General features: G+C 37.8%; 1 protein-coding gene across 5 annotated transcripts; it reads left to right on the forward strand.

Annotated features, from left to right (window-relative positions):
* The first annotated feature begins 6,444 nt into the window (after positions 1–6,444).
* Positions 6,445–17,447, forward strand: dpf2 (double PHD fingers 2). Of its 5 annotated transcripts, XM_051893023.1 has the most exons (13): positions 6,467–6,603; positions 8,897–9,049; positions 9,235–9,395; positions 9,678–9,785; positions 10,004–10,182; positions 10,292–10,384; positions 10,498–10,579; positions 11,134–11,175; positions 13,918–14,055; positions 14,494–14,625; positions 14,719–14,831; positions 14,946–15,027; positions 15,589–17,447. In XM_051893023.1, exons 2-13 carry the CDS (start codon positions 8,994–8,996, stop codon positions 15,669–15,671), a joined length of 1,269 nt encoding a protein of 422 aa, XP_051748983.1. In that variant the 5' UTR covers positions 6,467–6,603; positions 8,897–8,993; the 3' UTR covers positions 15,672–17,447. The 5 variants fall into 5 exon arrangements, with proteins under 5 accessions (XP_051748985.1, XP_051748988.1, XP_051748983.1 ...); XM_051893025.1 differs by lacking the exon at positions 8,897–9,049 and having other exon boundaries at positions 6,445–6,603; XM_051893027.1 differs by lacking the exon at positions 11,134–11,175 and having other exon boundaries at positions 6,468–6,603.
* The last annotated feature ends 399 nt before the right edge of the window (positions 17,448–17,846 follow it).

The following is a 17,846-nucleotide window of genomic DNA, read 5'->3' on the forward strand; positions in this document are numbered from 1 at the left end:
CAAACCAAGCGGTATCATAATTCATAACGAAAAATGTTACATAAAAAAGCAGCAGTGTCTGATTCTGTGAGTGAGCACATTAGTTATCACAAATGAAAACCAAGAGCAGCTCTTCATCTTAATGTTTTCTCTGTGCATTGCAGGAATGCTGTCCCGACAAAGCCTTGATTCCCGCTCTAACGGCATTATCAATTAAAAAAGGCTAGATTTTACTCTATATTTACATTTTTATATATATTTTGTGAAATATTTAATGTTTAGAATTCAGTTGTGTCAGAAAACATTCTATGATATGAATGCAGCCCTTTGGAAGATTCAGCTTGAAGGCCAGTAAGCGCCCTCTGGAGGAAGACACCATATTGCATCTTTGCAGATGATAGGGGACAGATAGGCTTGTGCGCATTAATGAATCAAGGCCGCGGAACAAAAGATTCCACAATACAAAAGTGCATAATGATTGACATTCTTAAGGTAGAACACCAATGCAAAAGACTTGTGATTTGTTGTGCATGAAGTTACAGTTACAGGTTCAGACAGGCTAAAGCATTTGTGGACTGTGAGCAAAGGCACTCATGACAATAACGTTTGATTGCCATGTGTGTGGATCTATCGCGTGCATTTGTGGGAGGTTTTGATACTGTTTTCACCCCATAGTTTTCAATGTACAGGGTGTGTGTATACGCATCTTTGTGTGATTTAGTAGGAGGGAATTACAGCCCTTATATCACGGACTGGCTCTAATGTGTTCCTTTCTCAATCCTCACTCCTATACTCACAGAATGTAACAGATAATAGCCACCCTGGCAGCTTCTGCAAACACACACACAAACATAAAAACATTTCCATGGAATATTCTGAAAGTGCTCTGAGGAAGGGAGGATACCGAAAAGTATTCAGCATGTGCTCTGTTTCTTCAGTGCAGCCTTTGTGAATGTGTCAAAGGCTTTGCTCTGTGTGTGGCTACTATTCACAACCTGTCAGTTGTTATTGAGCAAGAAGAATAAAGGAGAGAAAGCAAAGGAAAAATAAGAAACATATGAAAAGGTTTGTAGAGGTGGAATAAATGTTGTTTGTTGTATGTTAGCACGTTTCACTGACAGTAGAAATTATGCACCAAGGCGACGAGCTTTACACTTTAAGTTGATAGGTGTATTTTTACGTTTTAATATGCCTTTGGACATAGATGGATGCTGAGGCTTTTTAGGTCAGGTAAAATCTGTGATCTCTGACCTAGTTTGTTTGCTGGCTAATGGGGTCGATGGTTGTGCCACGTGTTTGATGGAAGATGAGACGGTAATGTCCGACAAAGGAGACAAGCTGTTTTTCTTTATCACCTAGCAAAAGCAAATATTGTCATCTATTGAACTAAAATGGACAGTTCATATCGTGTTTTCTTCTTCCCACAGATGCCAGCCAGAAGCACACCGAATCTGTTCCTATTGCTCCTGTCACTTCCTGATGATTTAGCAGAGAACTTAGAACATTTTCCACATGACATTAAACTGGGAGTAATCAGTATTTTCTGCATATTCTGCAGAACTTTTCAACACTAAAAACAAAGCCAGCTGCTGAGGTCCCAGACCAGCATATCTATCTCATAATCAGATATTCTCTCTTGAACTGCACCTTCACTTCCATTTTCCGTTTCCTCCTCTTCATTTTCCCTGATATCTCACTGTCTCTCCCTAGTGTGTGTGTACTTTTTTTTTTTATTATTATTATTATTTTTCTTGTTCCTGTCACTTCTTCACTAGCAGGTCTACTGTTATGAACAAAACTGTCTCCACCTTGTTGCAAAACAACCACCTCATTGTAATTTGTTTGCACAGAATCTAAATTCATTTTAGTTAAAATCAAAGTATTGCATTAGGACAGTGTTTTTTTAAAGGGATAGTTCGCCCAAAAATGAAAATTATCTCATGATTTACTCAACCTGAAGCCATCATAGGTGTATATGACTATCTTCTTTCCGACGGACACAATCGGAGATATATTTAAAAATATCCTTAGTCTTCCAAGGTTTACAATGGTTGTGAATGGTAATCCAAATTCTGAAGACAAAAAAATTCATCCATCCATACAAAAATAAATCCATACAACTTCAGGGGGTTAATAAAGCACGTTGTACATCATGTCATTGTGTAGAAAGTCATGGCATTGAGCACTACTTTGTGGAAGTTGACGCTTTTTGGATGTACGTCGAATGTGTATGGCTGTCGAGCCGGAAGCTCGTCATTTTACTTCAAAAAGTTAAATAAGGATACTTGTCTTACACAAAAGCATCGATTCGCTTTTTTTTTTTTTTGTCTTCAGAATTTGGGCAGCCATTTACAACCATTATAAACGTTGGAGGACTAAGGATATTTTTTAAATATATCTGACTATTATATATCTGATCATTTTAATTTTGGGGTGAACTACCCCTTTAATCTTAGAATGACTTTACTATAAACTTATGTAAACATTTGTCTGCTAAATTACTAATGTAACTGAACTGATAATGATGTCCTTTAACATAGCCTACAGTATTTTGAGTGACCATAGTAATGCTAACATTTGCTAGCATTTAATACTTAGCTGGGGACACACTTAACGACTAGCTGAAACATTCTAAGACTAAACTCAACACACTTAGCTAAGTTAACGAAGACAAAACTACAGTAGCCTATTTACAGATGAAACTGACCTGCACTTGAAACCCTGAATAGATCAGTTATTTTGCTACATTTCGCTGGTTCTTCTTGGAGACTATTTCGTTAGCATGCCCTTTCCTTTCAGCTCCACTTGACCGCTTTCTTCATCCTCGAGACAAAGTAACAATCATCAGACTCGAGGCTCCAGTCCCTCGCATTAATTACTTTGTTAACTTCGAAACCGTTTGGCGGAGGCGCAGAGCGGACATAAGCCGAATCGTAGCTTTGCTAGTCAAGACTAAAGATTCATGATTTATTATTGAATGCCGAATTCGGAAATGATCACTTTGGTACATTGGGCTGGCAACAATATAAAATAATAATAATAATTAAAAAAAAAAAAAAGCGGCCCAAATCAGTCACCAGCCTACACCTAGTGGCCGATTGCATAGCTGCTTAGACAAGTCTTACAAGTTAGTCATCTAATTTTTTTTTCTTCAAGACGGGTCTTTTTTTTTTTAAGTCAGTCACATAAAAAGATTGATTGGTCTAATTTAAATCCGAAAAGTAAGAATGACTAGCCATAATTAATTGCTGGTTGATCAGTCTATTTCCTAAGAAACGGTATTAACTTAGCAGCTATGATTAAGTAAGCCAGTCCTGAAAACAAATTAGATGACTAACTTGTAACACTAGTCTTTATGGAAGTTTTATGGTTTATGGAACCGGCCACTGCTTGTCTCGTCAGATTGACCACTAGTGCCACATTGTGTCCATTCGTGAACACTACAACACTAAAGCCTGGATTCACAGACAGGGCTTAGAGATTAAGCCAGGATTGGGCCTTAGTTCAATTAGGATATTTAAGTATCTTTTATAAACATGCCTTAGAAAAAACATTACTGGTGTGCATCTTGAGAGAAAACAATAGCACTGACATATAATTATTGACATTTAAGATATGACATATTTTAAAGGGTTAGTTCACCCAAAAATGAAAATAATGTCATTTATTACTCACCCTCATGCCGTTCCACACCTGTAAGTCCTTCGTTCATCTTCGGAACACAAATGGACTACTTGCACTGAGCCTCGTGACGCACATCCGGTTTGATATATTACGGCTCAGTTGTTAACGTTATATCTATTTTCAATGCGCTGTTATCACATAGCTAACTAAACGCCTCTTAAAATGAGAGTCCTCGGGATGATTTTAAATTCCAGACATATTCAGAGACAGGAGAAGAGATATTCTGATGATTACCGTGTACAGACCATTCCAAACTCAACGGAATTTTAAGTTTTAATCCAACATAAACCGTGATTATTTCACCACAGGGTGTCAGCGCTCTACCAGTGATCGCGACGCTGCAGTGTGAGACGTGATGAATAAGAAAAGAATGAACATAATATTATTATTTAATTTTAGTCACTATTCTGTGCCATTTTTTCACTGACAATTAAATGAATGTGAATGTGAAAACTTCCTTAACGATGTTAAATATTTAATTAATTTGAAAGAATAAAGAAAAAAGTGGAGAAAGTCGTTTGCAACTTCCGGTTCACGGGGACTAATAATCTGCGTTTTTATGAGAAGCTCTCGTATATAGAGTACCTCAGGAATGAGGTGTTTTTGTAGGCCAACCCGGAAGTTAGCGGCGCACGGGTTCCCTCGATCGAAAGCCAATGACCCATCAAAAGCCATTTTTCCCATAGACTTTTGGAAAATCGCAAAAAATAAACTCTGTGTTTAACAAAGGGTCATGACACTTACACGTTTTGTCTATTAAGATAATCTTTACAAGTTAACACAACATTTATACATTTTGAAGCCTAAATAAAGTCGTCAGATATAAAACGCTAACAGTAGGCTATAAACGGACTACAGCACACCATGGTCGCAGATCAACGTCACCACCAACAAGCTTCCTCAAACTTTATCTAAAAACATGCTCACTGATTATGATCTGCGCTGTGTATGAATACTTGTCCACTTTTTCATGAGAAATGCTGTCCAAATGTCCTGTTTGTCATGATGACGTCTAAAGTCCCCACCAAAGGAAGTAGTCCCTTTTAGCAATTTGTTAGCAACCGCCGTTTTTAAGACACAATAAAGGTTTAAAAAATTCACAAGCGGGTTATAACTGGTGTGTTTTATGTCATAGATCAAATGTGAAAATATTTATAGGCTTTGTTAACCACAGACCCTTATTTCAGGTGATTTAGCAAAAACCCATTCAAAAAACCCATTGACTTCGGGGCGATGGAACCGGAAGTCCTAAAATGCTAACTCGCTTCCGGGTTTTGCCTACAAAAACACGTCATCCCTGAGGTACTCTATAAGTGCGCTGAACGCTGACCGGAAACGCTCGAGCCGTAACAAGCAGAACGCGGAAGTAGTTGTGCAAGTAGTCCATTAAGATATTTTTGTTGAAATCCGATGGCTCAGTGAGGCCTCCATAGCCAGCAATGACATTTCCTCTCTCAAGATCCATTAATGTACTAAAAACATATTTAAATCAGATCATATGAGTACAGCGGTTCAATATTAATATTATAAAGCGACAAAAATATTTTTGTTGCACCAAAAAAAATAAAAAAATAACGACTTATATAGTGATGGCCGATTTCAAAACACTGCTTCATGAAGCTTCAGAGCATAATGAATCAGCGTATCGAATCAGTGGTTCGGAGCGCCAAAGTCACGTGATTTCAGCAGTTTGGCAGTTTGACACGCGATCCGAATCATGATTCGACACGCTGATTCATTACGCTCCGAAGCTTCGTGAAGCAGTGTTTTGAAATCGGTCATCACCAAATAAGTCGTTATTTTGTTTTTTTGGTGCACCAAAAATATTCTCGTCGCTTTATAATATTAATATTGAACCACTGTACTCACATGAACTGATTTAAATATGTTTTTAGTACATTAATGGATCTTGAGAGAGGAAATGTCATTGCTGGCTATGGAGGCCTCACTGAGCCATCGGATTTAAACAAAAATATCTTAATTTGTGTTCCGAAGATGAACGAAGGTCTTACAGGTGTGGAACGGCATGAGCGTGAGTAATAAATGGCATTATTTTCATTTTTTGGTGACCTAACCCTTTAAGATACTGACATATTTTAAGATATGTCAGTGCAAGTTGCTTTCAGTTAAAACAGCTCAAACATGCATTTTAGTATGGGACTAGGCTAAGCCTTGTCCGTGAAACCAGGGGTATGAGTTAGAATAAAAACGTAATAGGTGGAGCGTGAAGGTCCAACCACACCCTACCCAGAGCTCTATCCCTAAAGATAACTAGCTCAAGCTCCACCCATTACTTCTGGAGAGGGGGGGCTGGACATCATTCGACTCTGCAGTAAGTTGGGATGTCAAGTCGCGGTTTTCCCGCGGAATTGGGCTACTTTTAAAATGTTGCTGTGGGTTGATTGAACTGTTGCATACCTGGCAACCCTGGCAATGAGCACCGCTTGCGAATTCAACTCGCTGGCTCGATTTGCTGTAAAGGGAGCAATGATTTAAATGTCATTCTCCATCTCAAACAACACTTCAGGAGACTTTATTATAGTGCATGACGTTGTATCATATGAACCCCTTTTAGCCTCCTTTTGACTCTTCAATAGCAACCAGTACAGTATTTAAACTTTCTCCTTTTGTGCTAAAAAAGTTGTAAGGGTTTTGAAAGATAACAGATATTCTTTTGTTGTTTAAAAGACAATAGATATTTTTGATTGATTGAAGCAGTCTTCATACATTTTGGGATAATAGCAATAAACAGTTCGGTGTATTTCACTGCCTATATCTGAACATGAAAAGAACCTTCATTTCTAGCTTCACGCGCCCGCCTCTGAACGCCCGTGACCCGTGACCTTCCTCTAAGGTCCTTCATTCTGCGCAAGCGCAGAACACCCGCTGCGAGCACAGTAGAGCCAAGATGGCGGCGGTTGTGGAGAATGTTGTCAAGCTGTGAGTATTTTTCATCCTTATTTGACTACATATGAGATTTTCATGTTGAACTTTGATATGTAACTGTAAAGTAAAAATACAACGTTATGGGCATTTGTGTTATTTGCTGAAAGAGAGCTAAATACACGTGTTTGGCAAGGTTATCCGAGCTCTGGTTAAGTTAGCTGTACTAGCAGCTGCTGTGCCCCGCTGGTGTGAATGCTTCATTTAGCTTCCGTCTTTCAGTATGATCAGGGAGCAACGCATGTAGGAGGCTTTCTCTGTTCCTCTAATGAGTGTGCTTATGTCAGTGGTGTAATAAAGTTTAGCGGGAACCATGTTAAAGCTCTGAAATGTTTGTTTTAGTTGTTTGTCAGAGCTGTTGTTGATTGGTTATTCTGGTCTTCAGTTGTGGAAGCACCAGCTGTTTTATTGGATTCCAGTTCTGTCATGTGTGGATCTGAACAGACTTTGAAGAAGGTTACATTTACCTGACCATTTCGTATTATACTGTTTATGTTAATAACCAAATATTTACTCTGATTGAAAAGTATTTTCATTTATAACCAATGGGATACACATATGATCTAGCCATACCATTTCGCCTAGGTCTTTATCTGATTTTTGCCACATCACACTGTCCCGAAACCAGGAAGTGCTCTTGGTGCAGTTTAGGCTGTCATTATATAAATTAGCTGTTCTTGTTCAATAAGGAGCTTTTAGATGAAGGGCAGTGAAATGGTGAGTTATTTGTGATGATTTCAGGCGATGCTGACAATTGCAAAGACTTACAAAACACATACAAAACTATCAAATATGATCCCTCTATTGTATTGTATTATTATCCTTATATTGTATATAAGCTGTAACTGCTGCCTAACACATTTGCTGTGTCTACTTAATATATACATAACCTGTATTATCTTATAGCTGTATATTACTGCCATATGGACATTACCTTGACACACATCTCTTTCTGATAACAGAATAAATTGTAACATTAAAACAAGCACTTTCTATAAAGCTGCTATGAAATAAGTATTGTGAAAAGTGTACAAATAAGCTTGACTTAAACTTGAATTATTAATTTCAAACCTGAGTTTGACAGCCCTGGTAACTCCTGGAGACACAGTTCCTTATTTAGCCCTCAACTTCTGACTGATTTAATTTGAGGACACTGTAGCCAAATCTGTGTCTGTCTTTGACCCTGTTTACACTTAGTGTTAAGATCCGCCTCGGGTGAAAATTCAGTAAATTGGAAAAGCACATGCTAGAGCTGCACAATTATAATTTGAGAATCACAATATTTGTTTAAATATCACTATTCTCTCACAATACTCTGTGGACAACTAAACAAATTAACATGTAATTTACTAGAAGTTCTGACAAAATGATAGTTGTTGCAGTCTATTAAAAATATTAATTTGAATTAATTTTTTTTAATTGGTTTGAATGAATTATAAAGATAAAGACTTGATTTGTTTCATTAATGGATGAATCAGCATTTTTGAATGGATATATTGAATGATTCAATGACAACCTACTCGTGTATTGATTTAAATAATAGAGTCTTTTTTTGAAGCGTCAAGTTATTTTCAAAAGGTGATTCACTCTATTTTGATCGCTACTGTAGACGTCAGTGTTTATATCCGAACTATAAACTTTTATCCCAATACTTCTGTGATAGATTTGAATGTTTTCTGTGATCATACTTGTCAAAGGTTTAATAGATGTAGCGAATCATTGACATTTAGGAATAAGATTGAATGGGTGTTTGAATCGAGATCGCAATCTATTAACAATCATGCAGCTCTAGCACATGCATACTTTCACAGCATTCACGGCTGTTTATGATTGTGCGTTTCTAGTCATTTTACAATGTGCCTCATCCAATATGAAATTAGACTTTTAACATTTTAGCAGGTTGATAGGTGAATATTATCTGGGATGAATCCGAGTGCATTAATGTTTACACTATCAATTTAGTGTGATCACATTTCTGATTCTGAGTGATTGGTTCACAAAACACTGGACCCCATTTACACCTGTATTTAGTGCTGTCCATAAAGTGGATCTTAATAGCAGGTTTTAATGCTGTCCAAGTTGGTTTGTGGAATGTGAATCGCCTTTGAGCGAGTGCCTTTTGAAGCTGCAGCTCTGTGTTTTGGCGTCTTGGAGGCAGACAATCATCCCAGGGCTGTTTTGTTGTCTGGGCTCTAAACCCCTCAGAGCTCTTGGTTCTAACACTGCAAAGCTTTAAGCTTTTGTTTCATCCTCTGTGACATCAACGCCCGTCTGTGCTCTAATCTCACAGGCTTTAGCTAGCCTGTGCTCTCTCTGGGGCTCTTAGTGGTTGCCGGGGTGATGGGCGGCAGCGGCACCTGCTAAGTGGCTGGAGTGAGAGAGTTACAATGACTGAGCTGCATGCCTGCAAGACCTCCTGCTGCATACAAACACTCACGGGCGGGTAAGCCGAACAGGGTTGAGCTGGTTTCAGGGTGGCACTGGTAGGGTGTGTGTTGTTGACACACTATCGCTTAGCCCAACAGAAGATGGCTTCTCTAGACTCTATGTGAGTTTCAGAAATCAACTCTGGTTAAACTTAGTTTTGATTCAAGCTGTTGCATTTATTGTCTCTTGCTGTGTCTGTAGGCTGGGTGAGCAGTATTACAGGGATGCTATGGAGCAGTGTCACAACTATAATGCCCGTCTGTGCGCAGAAAGGAGCGTGAGGATGCCTTTCCTCGACTCTCAGACAGGTGTCGCCCAGAGCAACTGCTACTTCTGGATGGAAAAACGACACAGAGGACCAGGTGGGACACTCTCAGTCACAGTGGTCAGTTTACAGAACAGAATTTTCTTTTTTTTTTTTTTTTTTGCGTTGTCGGTAGAGTTTTCAAAATTAAATGTTTTATATATATATATATATATATATATATGTATGTATGTATATATATAAATTGTGTATATATATTTAATTACATATTATATTATATTATATATTTTTTTGACGTAAATGTGTTTTTGTGCCTTGCCTATTTTTAAACATGGCATGACTGACTGCATGTATCTTTTTCATCTCACTCTCACCAAAGGTGTTGCCCCAGGTCAGTTGTACACTTATCCAGCACGACGCTGGAGAAAGAAGAGGAGAGCTCACCCTCCAGAGGACCCTCGTCTAGCCTTCCCATCTCTAAAAACCGGTATGCAGCCACTCTCTTCCTTTGTGAAAGACTGTTTTAATAACAGTGGTGTTTGCGGTTGTGTTTATGTAATTCCCTATGTGTAGCCATTCATAGATTTGTGTCTAGGTATTTGTGTTTCACTTTCATGTAATTTACGTTTCTGTATGTTTTGATGACATTTTTATCCATCTCTGTGCAGTTGCCTATGGATGTGTATGTGCGTGTGTATGTTTCAGAGCTGGATCTGGGGCTTAAGAAGGACGTTTTCTCCAGTGATGGCAGCAGCTTAGAGGCTCTTCTGAAAGGAGAGCCGCTGGATAAAAGGTCCGGATTGGAGCTCCGCACAGGGGAGGAGGAGCCCAGCTCTACAGAGTTCTCCACCGGGGCACTAAACCCCAGCAGCAGGGTCCGTAAGGTACTGAAAACAGCTGATGATTTTGATTTGAGGTGTCAGTTTTTGTTGAAATCTCACCTTGCTTGGTTATTCTGTCTGATTTGTTTTGTGTGTTTGTGTGTGTTTGTAGAGAATTTTGGAGCCAGATGATTTTCTAGATGATCTGGACGATGAAGATTATGAAGAAGATACTCCAAAGAGAAGGGGAAAAGGCAAGGGAAAGGTGAGATCTTGATCTTATTAACTTGCATGCATGTAAATATCATGTACACATAATCTGTGTTAAGCAAAACCCTGTAAAAGGTTACAGTTATGATGATGATAATGGTTTCACAGGGTCGTGGTGTCAGCAGTGCTCGGAAAAAGTTGGAAGCAGCAGCAGCTTTGGAAGACCGGGACAGACCGTACGCCTGTGACAGTGAGTCATATATGGCTTTCAGGGGAACCACATGACTCAGCCCGGTGACCTCTTGGTGATCTCATCTGGAGATCGACTTCTCTTTGCTATAAAAAGGCTTGAGCTATACTGTAGCTGTACTGTATCTGACACACTAAACTTCAGAATAATTTCTCAGTCAGCTCTTTCTTGTCTATTCACGAAGCCAGAAGTATACAAAAAAATGCAAATTTATATTTTTATTGAAAACATCTAAAAAAGCCTACTATTCTGTAAGCTTTGGTTTAACAATCCCACATCTAGCCTGATTAAACTAGTTATGCTAATCTTGAGTCTTAATCTTGTAAACCTGAGGATAAATACCTTGATGTCCAATTGATTTCAGGTTTTGTGTTGTTCTTTCATAGTTCTGGATCTCTATTCTCTGCATTTGTGTCTCTTAAATGTGTCATGATACTGTGATGCAAATGTTCTTTATGAGTTTATTTCTCCTGATTTCCTGATTCTTGTTGTCAGTCTGTGAGTCTTTCTGTCACTTCTTTCTCTCCTTTTTCTTTCTTTTTTCTCTCTTTCAGACACTTTCAAACAAAAGCATATTTCAAAATCTTCTGAAAGAGGTATATTGCTCTTTCTCTCTCTCCGTCTAGTTCTGCTTTCCTGATTCTCTTTGTCTTTCTTCTCCTCCCCCATCCGCTCATGTCTTGGTTTTTCCTCTTTTTCTTTATTTTGTGTGCATTGCAAACATGATTTATGCCTGACAAGAATGTACTGAACTTTTATTTGAAATTAGGGGTTATTGATGGCTACAGTTAACATCTTTGGGGGGGGTAAAGAAAACTGCCTGAATAGCGTTAAGTGTGACAGCAGCTTCACAGGAAGACATTTTCCACAGAATTCATTTCTTTTTTCCCCTAAACAAGCTGTAATGCCTCTGGGCCACGTGAAATGTTCAGACACGTTCAAGTGGGTTGTTCGCGGCAGCATGACTCAATATAACTTCCCAGTCCGAGGTGTTGTTATTGTGAACTGTTTGAAAAGCACTTTATACTTACAGCAACTCTTGTTTACTAACAATTTACTTGCATTCATCTTATGAATCAGCATCAGCAGGGACCTGCCAGTACAATATTACTGTAATATTACAATTTTTTTTTTTTTTTTTTTTTTTTGATAGAAGTCTCTTATGCTTACCAAGGCTGCGTTTATCAAAAATTATGTAAAAACGGTAAAATTGTGAAATATCAACAATTTAAAATAACTGTTTTCTATTTTAATATGTTTTAAAATGTAATTTATTCCTGTGATGGCAAAGCTGAATTTTCAACAGCCATTACAGTCTTCAGTGTCACATGATCCTTCAGAAATCATACTAATATGCTAATTTAGTGCTTAAGAAACATTTCCTAATATTTTCAATGTTGATATCAATGTAGCATTTATTTCAAATAGAAATATTTCATAATAATGTAAAAGTCTCTCACGTTTGATCAGTTTAATGCATCCTTGCTGAATAAAAATATTCTTTCAAAAAAATTAACTGAACTCACTTTTGAACTCTAGTGTATATACATGTCTAGGTCGTAATAGAAAAATACTGCAATTTGTTTGTGTTTAGTATGTAGTTAATCAACTATGATACATTATGATCTTTTACTCTAGTGTTTCTCTTTCATCTGAATTAGACTTCAGTGCTTTGCACAATCATATTTTTAGTTAATTCTGATTTTTGGTCGGAAAAAAATATTCTACTGAACATTTCTCCTTTTTGCACACTTTCTCTGATCTCCTTTTATCTCAAAATAGTTGTGGGAACCAGGGAAACGTTTACCTTAATTGGCTATTCGTGTCACAAAAAATTATAACAATACTTTGAAATATCCCATCCCCAGTTAATACTTAGAAATTGTTTGACAATTGCTTTTATCTGCCCTCTTTTATTCACCTCTTTATTCTTCATTACCTGCTCTGTGTTGTCTCTGTAACTCTGTTTCTTAGTTCTTTACGTTGCTTCTTGTAATACTCATCCTTCTCTTCACCTTGAGGTCGCTCCCTGTTTTTCTCATTCCTTTTCTGATTAGATTCAAATAGTGCCTCTGTTTTTAAGTTGCTAAAGGGCTGATCAATCCCATTTCCCCAAATGTGTGATGCTTACGGTTTTAAAGGGATAGTTCACTCAAAAGTGAAAATTGGCATTGTGCACTCACCATCATGTCATTCAGTCCATATAACTCTTTAGTGTTGATCAGTAAAGGTGTTGTCTAAAGCCAGGGAGCACACTGTACGATTTATAATAGATGATATCATACATTATCCCAGCTATAAGCTATGTCACCTGTGGGATCTCAGATGTCATTAATGTCAGACTGTACGGCAGTCAAGACTCATTAACAGATGCACGCAAGTTTTTTAAATCATCAGTCCATGACACGTTCGGCTGTGAGCTGCATTACATGCAGGATCGAAATGGTGGCTAGCAAATAAAAAAAAACAATCTCTAGTGTTAATTTTGATCATGGCTTCTCTTGAAAAGAAAACCGAAAAAAAAAAAAATGAAGACGATGTGTATGGTGCAAGTGGTGGTTTGTTGTTGCGCTAATTGTGCCATCAGGTTCTGTGCTCCTGTTGGTTTTTGATTTAACAGTTGTCGTAGGAGAACTCACACTGCAGGAATGCACCGCAAAACTTCTGACACTGCCAAAATTTCATTTGGAGGTAAAACTTGAATGCAGTAGTCATTAATTGGCTGTCTGCGAACATGTCAAACTAGTGTTCAAAGACTACAGATTTCCTGCCGTCAGGGACGTCACACTCTAGGATCAGAGGAATCTTTTAGAATTCGCAAAATTTGTCTCAGACAGCCAAATCATGGCCAAAAACGTACAGTGTGATACCGGCTTAACAGAATGACCAAGCTGCTCTTGTCCTTACAATGAAATTGAATGGGAACCAATCGTGGTTGGTAACTATTTGCTTCCACTGTATGGAAAGGCTACTTGGTTATATGCAAGGAAATAAGTCATAACTTTTTGGAACAACGTGGCTAAGTAAAGGACAGAATGATTATTTTGTAGTGAATTATCGCTGTTGTTTAGTGAAACATACTTATGAGCAAACATATTAACATCTGCCATGGTGTTGAAGAATGAGAATTTATGAAGATCAGGAGAGCCAGGAGCAATGGAATGATCCCTCAACTGTCCAGTAGCAAGAATGTGGGCATGAGACTGTAGGTGCATGCATGAGACAGAGCTTTTGGTGTGTACAGATGATACAGACTGAAGTACAGATGTTTTATTTTTTTTTTTGCATATGACCATTGCAGGCGCTTGTAACCATCATTGTGCTCTGTGTGTGTGTAGTCTGTGGGAAGCGCTATAAGAACAGGCCTGGTCTCAGTTATCATTATGCCCACTCTCACTTGGCCGAGGAGGAGGGGGAGGAGAAAGATGAGATGGACATTCGCGAACCAACTCCACCCCAACAGGACGAACCAAAGAGTAAGAAATTGATCATGCTTGTTGTTCCACAGACTCTGATAGCCAAATGAACAGAGGACATTTAACTTTGTGTCACTCGGGAGTGGCATGAAATATTTTAGTCAATATAATGCCAATAAAACAAAAGATTTGATAAACTCTTAACTGGTTGGCACAGTGTGGTAGACTTAATTATTGACAACATGGCTTTATTTCAATACCTAGTGGGGTACCTTGCCTGCCGTTCTAAATGAAACCTCATAAGTGAGTGATTTGGAATGCTCTACATAGGCAGCATGTCGCAGCACAATGCCATCTACATGGCAGCTAACTAGGTTTTGAACAGATTTTTTAGCTTTTAGGGACAGTGTTGGATTGTATAATTTTCACTGAATGCTATGATTGGTGTGTTTTGAAGTAATGTAGGTATTCTCTGTTCTCTTTCTCTCTCTCGGGCAGCTCCAAAGAAGGGCCCAGATGGTTTGGCTCTGCCGAACAACTACTGTGATTTCTGTTTGGGAGATTCCAACCTAAACCAGAAAACTGGCCAATCAGAAGAGCTTGTGTCCTGCTCAGACTGTGGTCGTTCTGGTAAAACAAACAAACAAACAAACACACATACTTTCACCTGCTTGCTTTCTTTTGATTTTCTTGACCAAATGACCAAATTATCTCCATTCTCAGGTCACCCTTCATGTCTGCAGTTCACTCCAGTGATGATGGCTGCTGTGAAAACCTATCGCTGGCAGTGCATTGAATGCAAGTGCTGTAACATGTGTGGAACATCAGAAAATGATGTGAGTTGGTTTACCACTATATAGCAGGGATGTAACGGATCATAGCTGATTTCTGTATCTGAATATCCCTATCTGGATTATCTGTGATGTAGTTTTTTATATGCTTTTCCACAGGACCAGCTGTTGTTCTGTGATGACTGTGACCGAGGTTATCACATGTACTGCCTCTCGCCCCCTATGTCTGAACCTCCTGAAGGTAAAGCAACATGCAGTAATGTCTCATAGACACATACACTACCGTTCAAGTTTGTGGTCAGTAAGATTTATTTATTTATTTATTTTTTAACAAGAAATGAATAACTTTATATTATTAACTTTATTAAGTAACAGTAAATGTTCATAATATTTCAAAAGATTTCTGTTTCAAATATGCTGTTTTTTTTTTACTTTCTATTCATCAAAGAATCCTGATAAATCAACGGTTCCACAAAAATGAAGCAGCACAACAGTTCTCAACATTGATAATTATAAGAATTGTTTGTCAAGCATCAAATCAGCATATCAGAATGATTACTGAAGGATCATGTGACACTGAAAACTGGAGTAATAAATTTATTAAAACAGTTATTTAAAATTTTATTATCTTACAGTATTACTGTATTTGCTGTTTAAATGCAACATAAGGGACTTCTTTTTAAAAAACCTTACCAACCACTTTTTCAGCGGTAGTGTATGCTCAGTAAAGCGCATAGAATTGACTTACATAGTGCTAAATCACACATTTGTGTTTTGATAAAGATAACTTTATGTTTTACAGGAAGTTGGAGTTGTCATCTGTGTTTGGCCCTCCTGAAAGAGAAGGCCTCCATATACCAGAATCAGAATGCACCGCCTTCATGATGGTCCTTTTGGAAAGACAGATCGTCAATCTCATAGTTCCTTCCAAGATTTGTTTGTTTGATTTAAGCAAACAAAAGGGGTCGAACAGAAGTTGTAGTGGAACAGAAAAGGGGCGACCACCTTGCCCAGGCCCGCAGACACAAATGGCGGGAGAGAAAGAGAGAGGGAGTGAGAAAAAGAGTGGCCTCCTTCTCTTATTCCTCATTCACATCTCAGCAGGTTTGATCTCAGTATGACTGTTACACAGTTCCAAGTTTCAAACTACCCCTGCTCTTTGTTTTCAACTATTGTCCCCCCACAACTAACACAATACCATCATACCAAACACAAACTCTCCTGACCCTTTCAGCAGTACATACTTGGAGGAAGTCACTATGAGAATATTATGACTCTGTTTTGGAGTTCCTGCTCATATTAGACCTGATATTTCCACCCATTTCTGCAGACACTGTTTAACAGAAAACAAATAATAAAATGCATTTTATATCAGCCAAAATAAATATTGCATACTCAGCCATATCCAAAATACTCTGCACTGACACTGTGCTTATCATGGAGAGGAATAGTTGAAACCAATCAGCATGCCAATGCTTGTTCATAATAAGCGAAATAGAAAACAATAATGTGTTTTTGTATATTTATATATTTGTATAGCATATAAAGGTGTGTTGTATTTAAGATCTTGAACAATAGAGATGGTTCATTATTATGACGGGAGTTGCTTGGGGATTTTTTTCCGTAAGGATTGTGTCTGCAAATGCCACTGAAGCGCCGAGTCTAGCAGTCAGTGCGTGAGCTCTTTAATAACTGATGGATTCATGGTGCAGGTAAAGGTAGCGATTTTAAATTATATTTTTATAATGTTATTAATTTTTGCTTTTTTAGGGTGCCCTTTAGGTGTTAAGAAACTAGTTAAAATGTAGTGAAAGGTGGATATTTAAGATGTCTGGTAAAGCAGTGAGGAAGAGAGGGCTGAAGAAGTCCAGTTTAAAAGAACGTCCAGAAAATATAATAATTATTTGCAGTTAATTGAGACATAGTTAGAACAATGTATTACAGACCACACTGAGATAAGTTTGTCAATGTTTATGGTTTGATAGATTCTACCAAGAATGTTAAATCCCTTTCCAGGTAATTCTGAAGGATTTGCTGTGGAGTACATGAAAGATTTAACTAGTATAAAGAAATACTTGGACAAAAACTTTAATGCCATAATTATCATGTTTACTGTGATTACATTTCATTGATTACAGCCATGCATATATTACACAAGCATTTTACTCACATGTATTCATTTATCAGATTAAAATTAAACTGCCAGTTGCTAGTTTGTGTAGTATAGTGCGCAAAGGTTCTTCCAGCAGTCAAAAACTGAAAGCTCTGCTTCTGGAGGTCTACTGTGTTAAATCACACATTTACAGAAATTGTTTTTTTTTTTTCTACCCACAAACCACCATTGATGAATAGAGATGTCAGAATGGCTTTGTTAGCGTCACATACTTGGTTATCCGATAAATTGATTTTCTATTGTTTAACTGAGAGACTACCTTCAGTCCTTTAATCTTAGTGTCTTTATGGCATCAGATGTGTGCCATTTACATTTTTAAAGAAACCTAGATTAAATAGATTAAAGGGATGGCTGACGCAAAGTTAAAATTGTCGTCATTAACTCTTAAAACTATTACTTTCTTTCTTCTGTAGAACATATTGTGAGATATTGTGAGTTTTGAGGATGATTGACTTCCATTGTGTGGACAAAAAAAACAAGAAAAACACTGGTTCCCAACATTCTTCAAAATATCTTCATATGTGTTCCACGGAAGAAATTAAGTCATTAGTCAGGTTTGGAATCGCATGAGGGTGAGTAAATGAAGAAAGAATTTATTGGTTGAACTTGGTTTAACTTAGAGGATTGAATTATGATAGTGAAGGCGCTTTGCGAACAAGGTTATTCAAGTGGCGCAGTGCTACATTCAATACAACACAGATGTGCTAGTATGGTATTTGCTAAATTTTCCAGAGCTTAGTTTGACTTCCTAGAGCAAGCTGAGGCAGATATACAGCCTGCTTCAAATGTTGCCCTATTTTCCTGTCTTCTATTGCCATTTCACAATGCCATTTCACAGTCCAGCCAAAACTTCCTTTGTTTAAAGAATAAATCTAGAGCAGTGCATG

This window comes from Ctenopharyngodon idella, chromosome 5 (assembly GCF_019924925.1).
Source record: "Ctenopharyngodon idella isolate HZGC_01 chromosome 5, HZGC01, whole genome shotgun sequence".
Classification (NCBI taxonomy): Eukaryota; Metazoa; Chordata; class Actinopteri; order Cypriniformes; family Xenocyprididae; genus Ctenopharyngodon; species Ctenopharyngodon idella.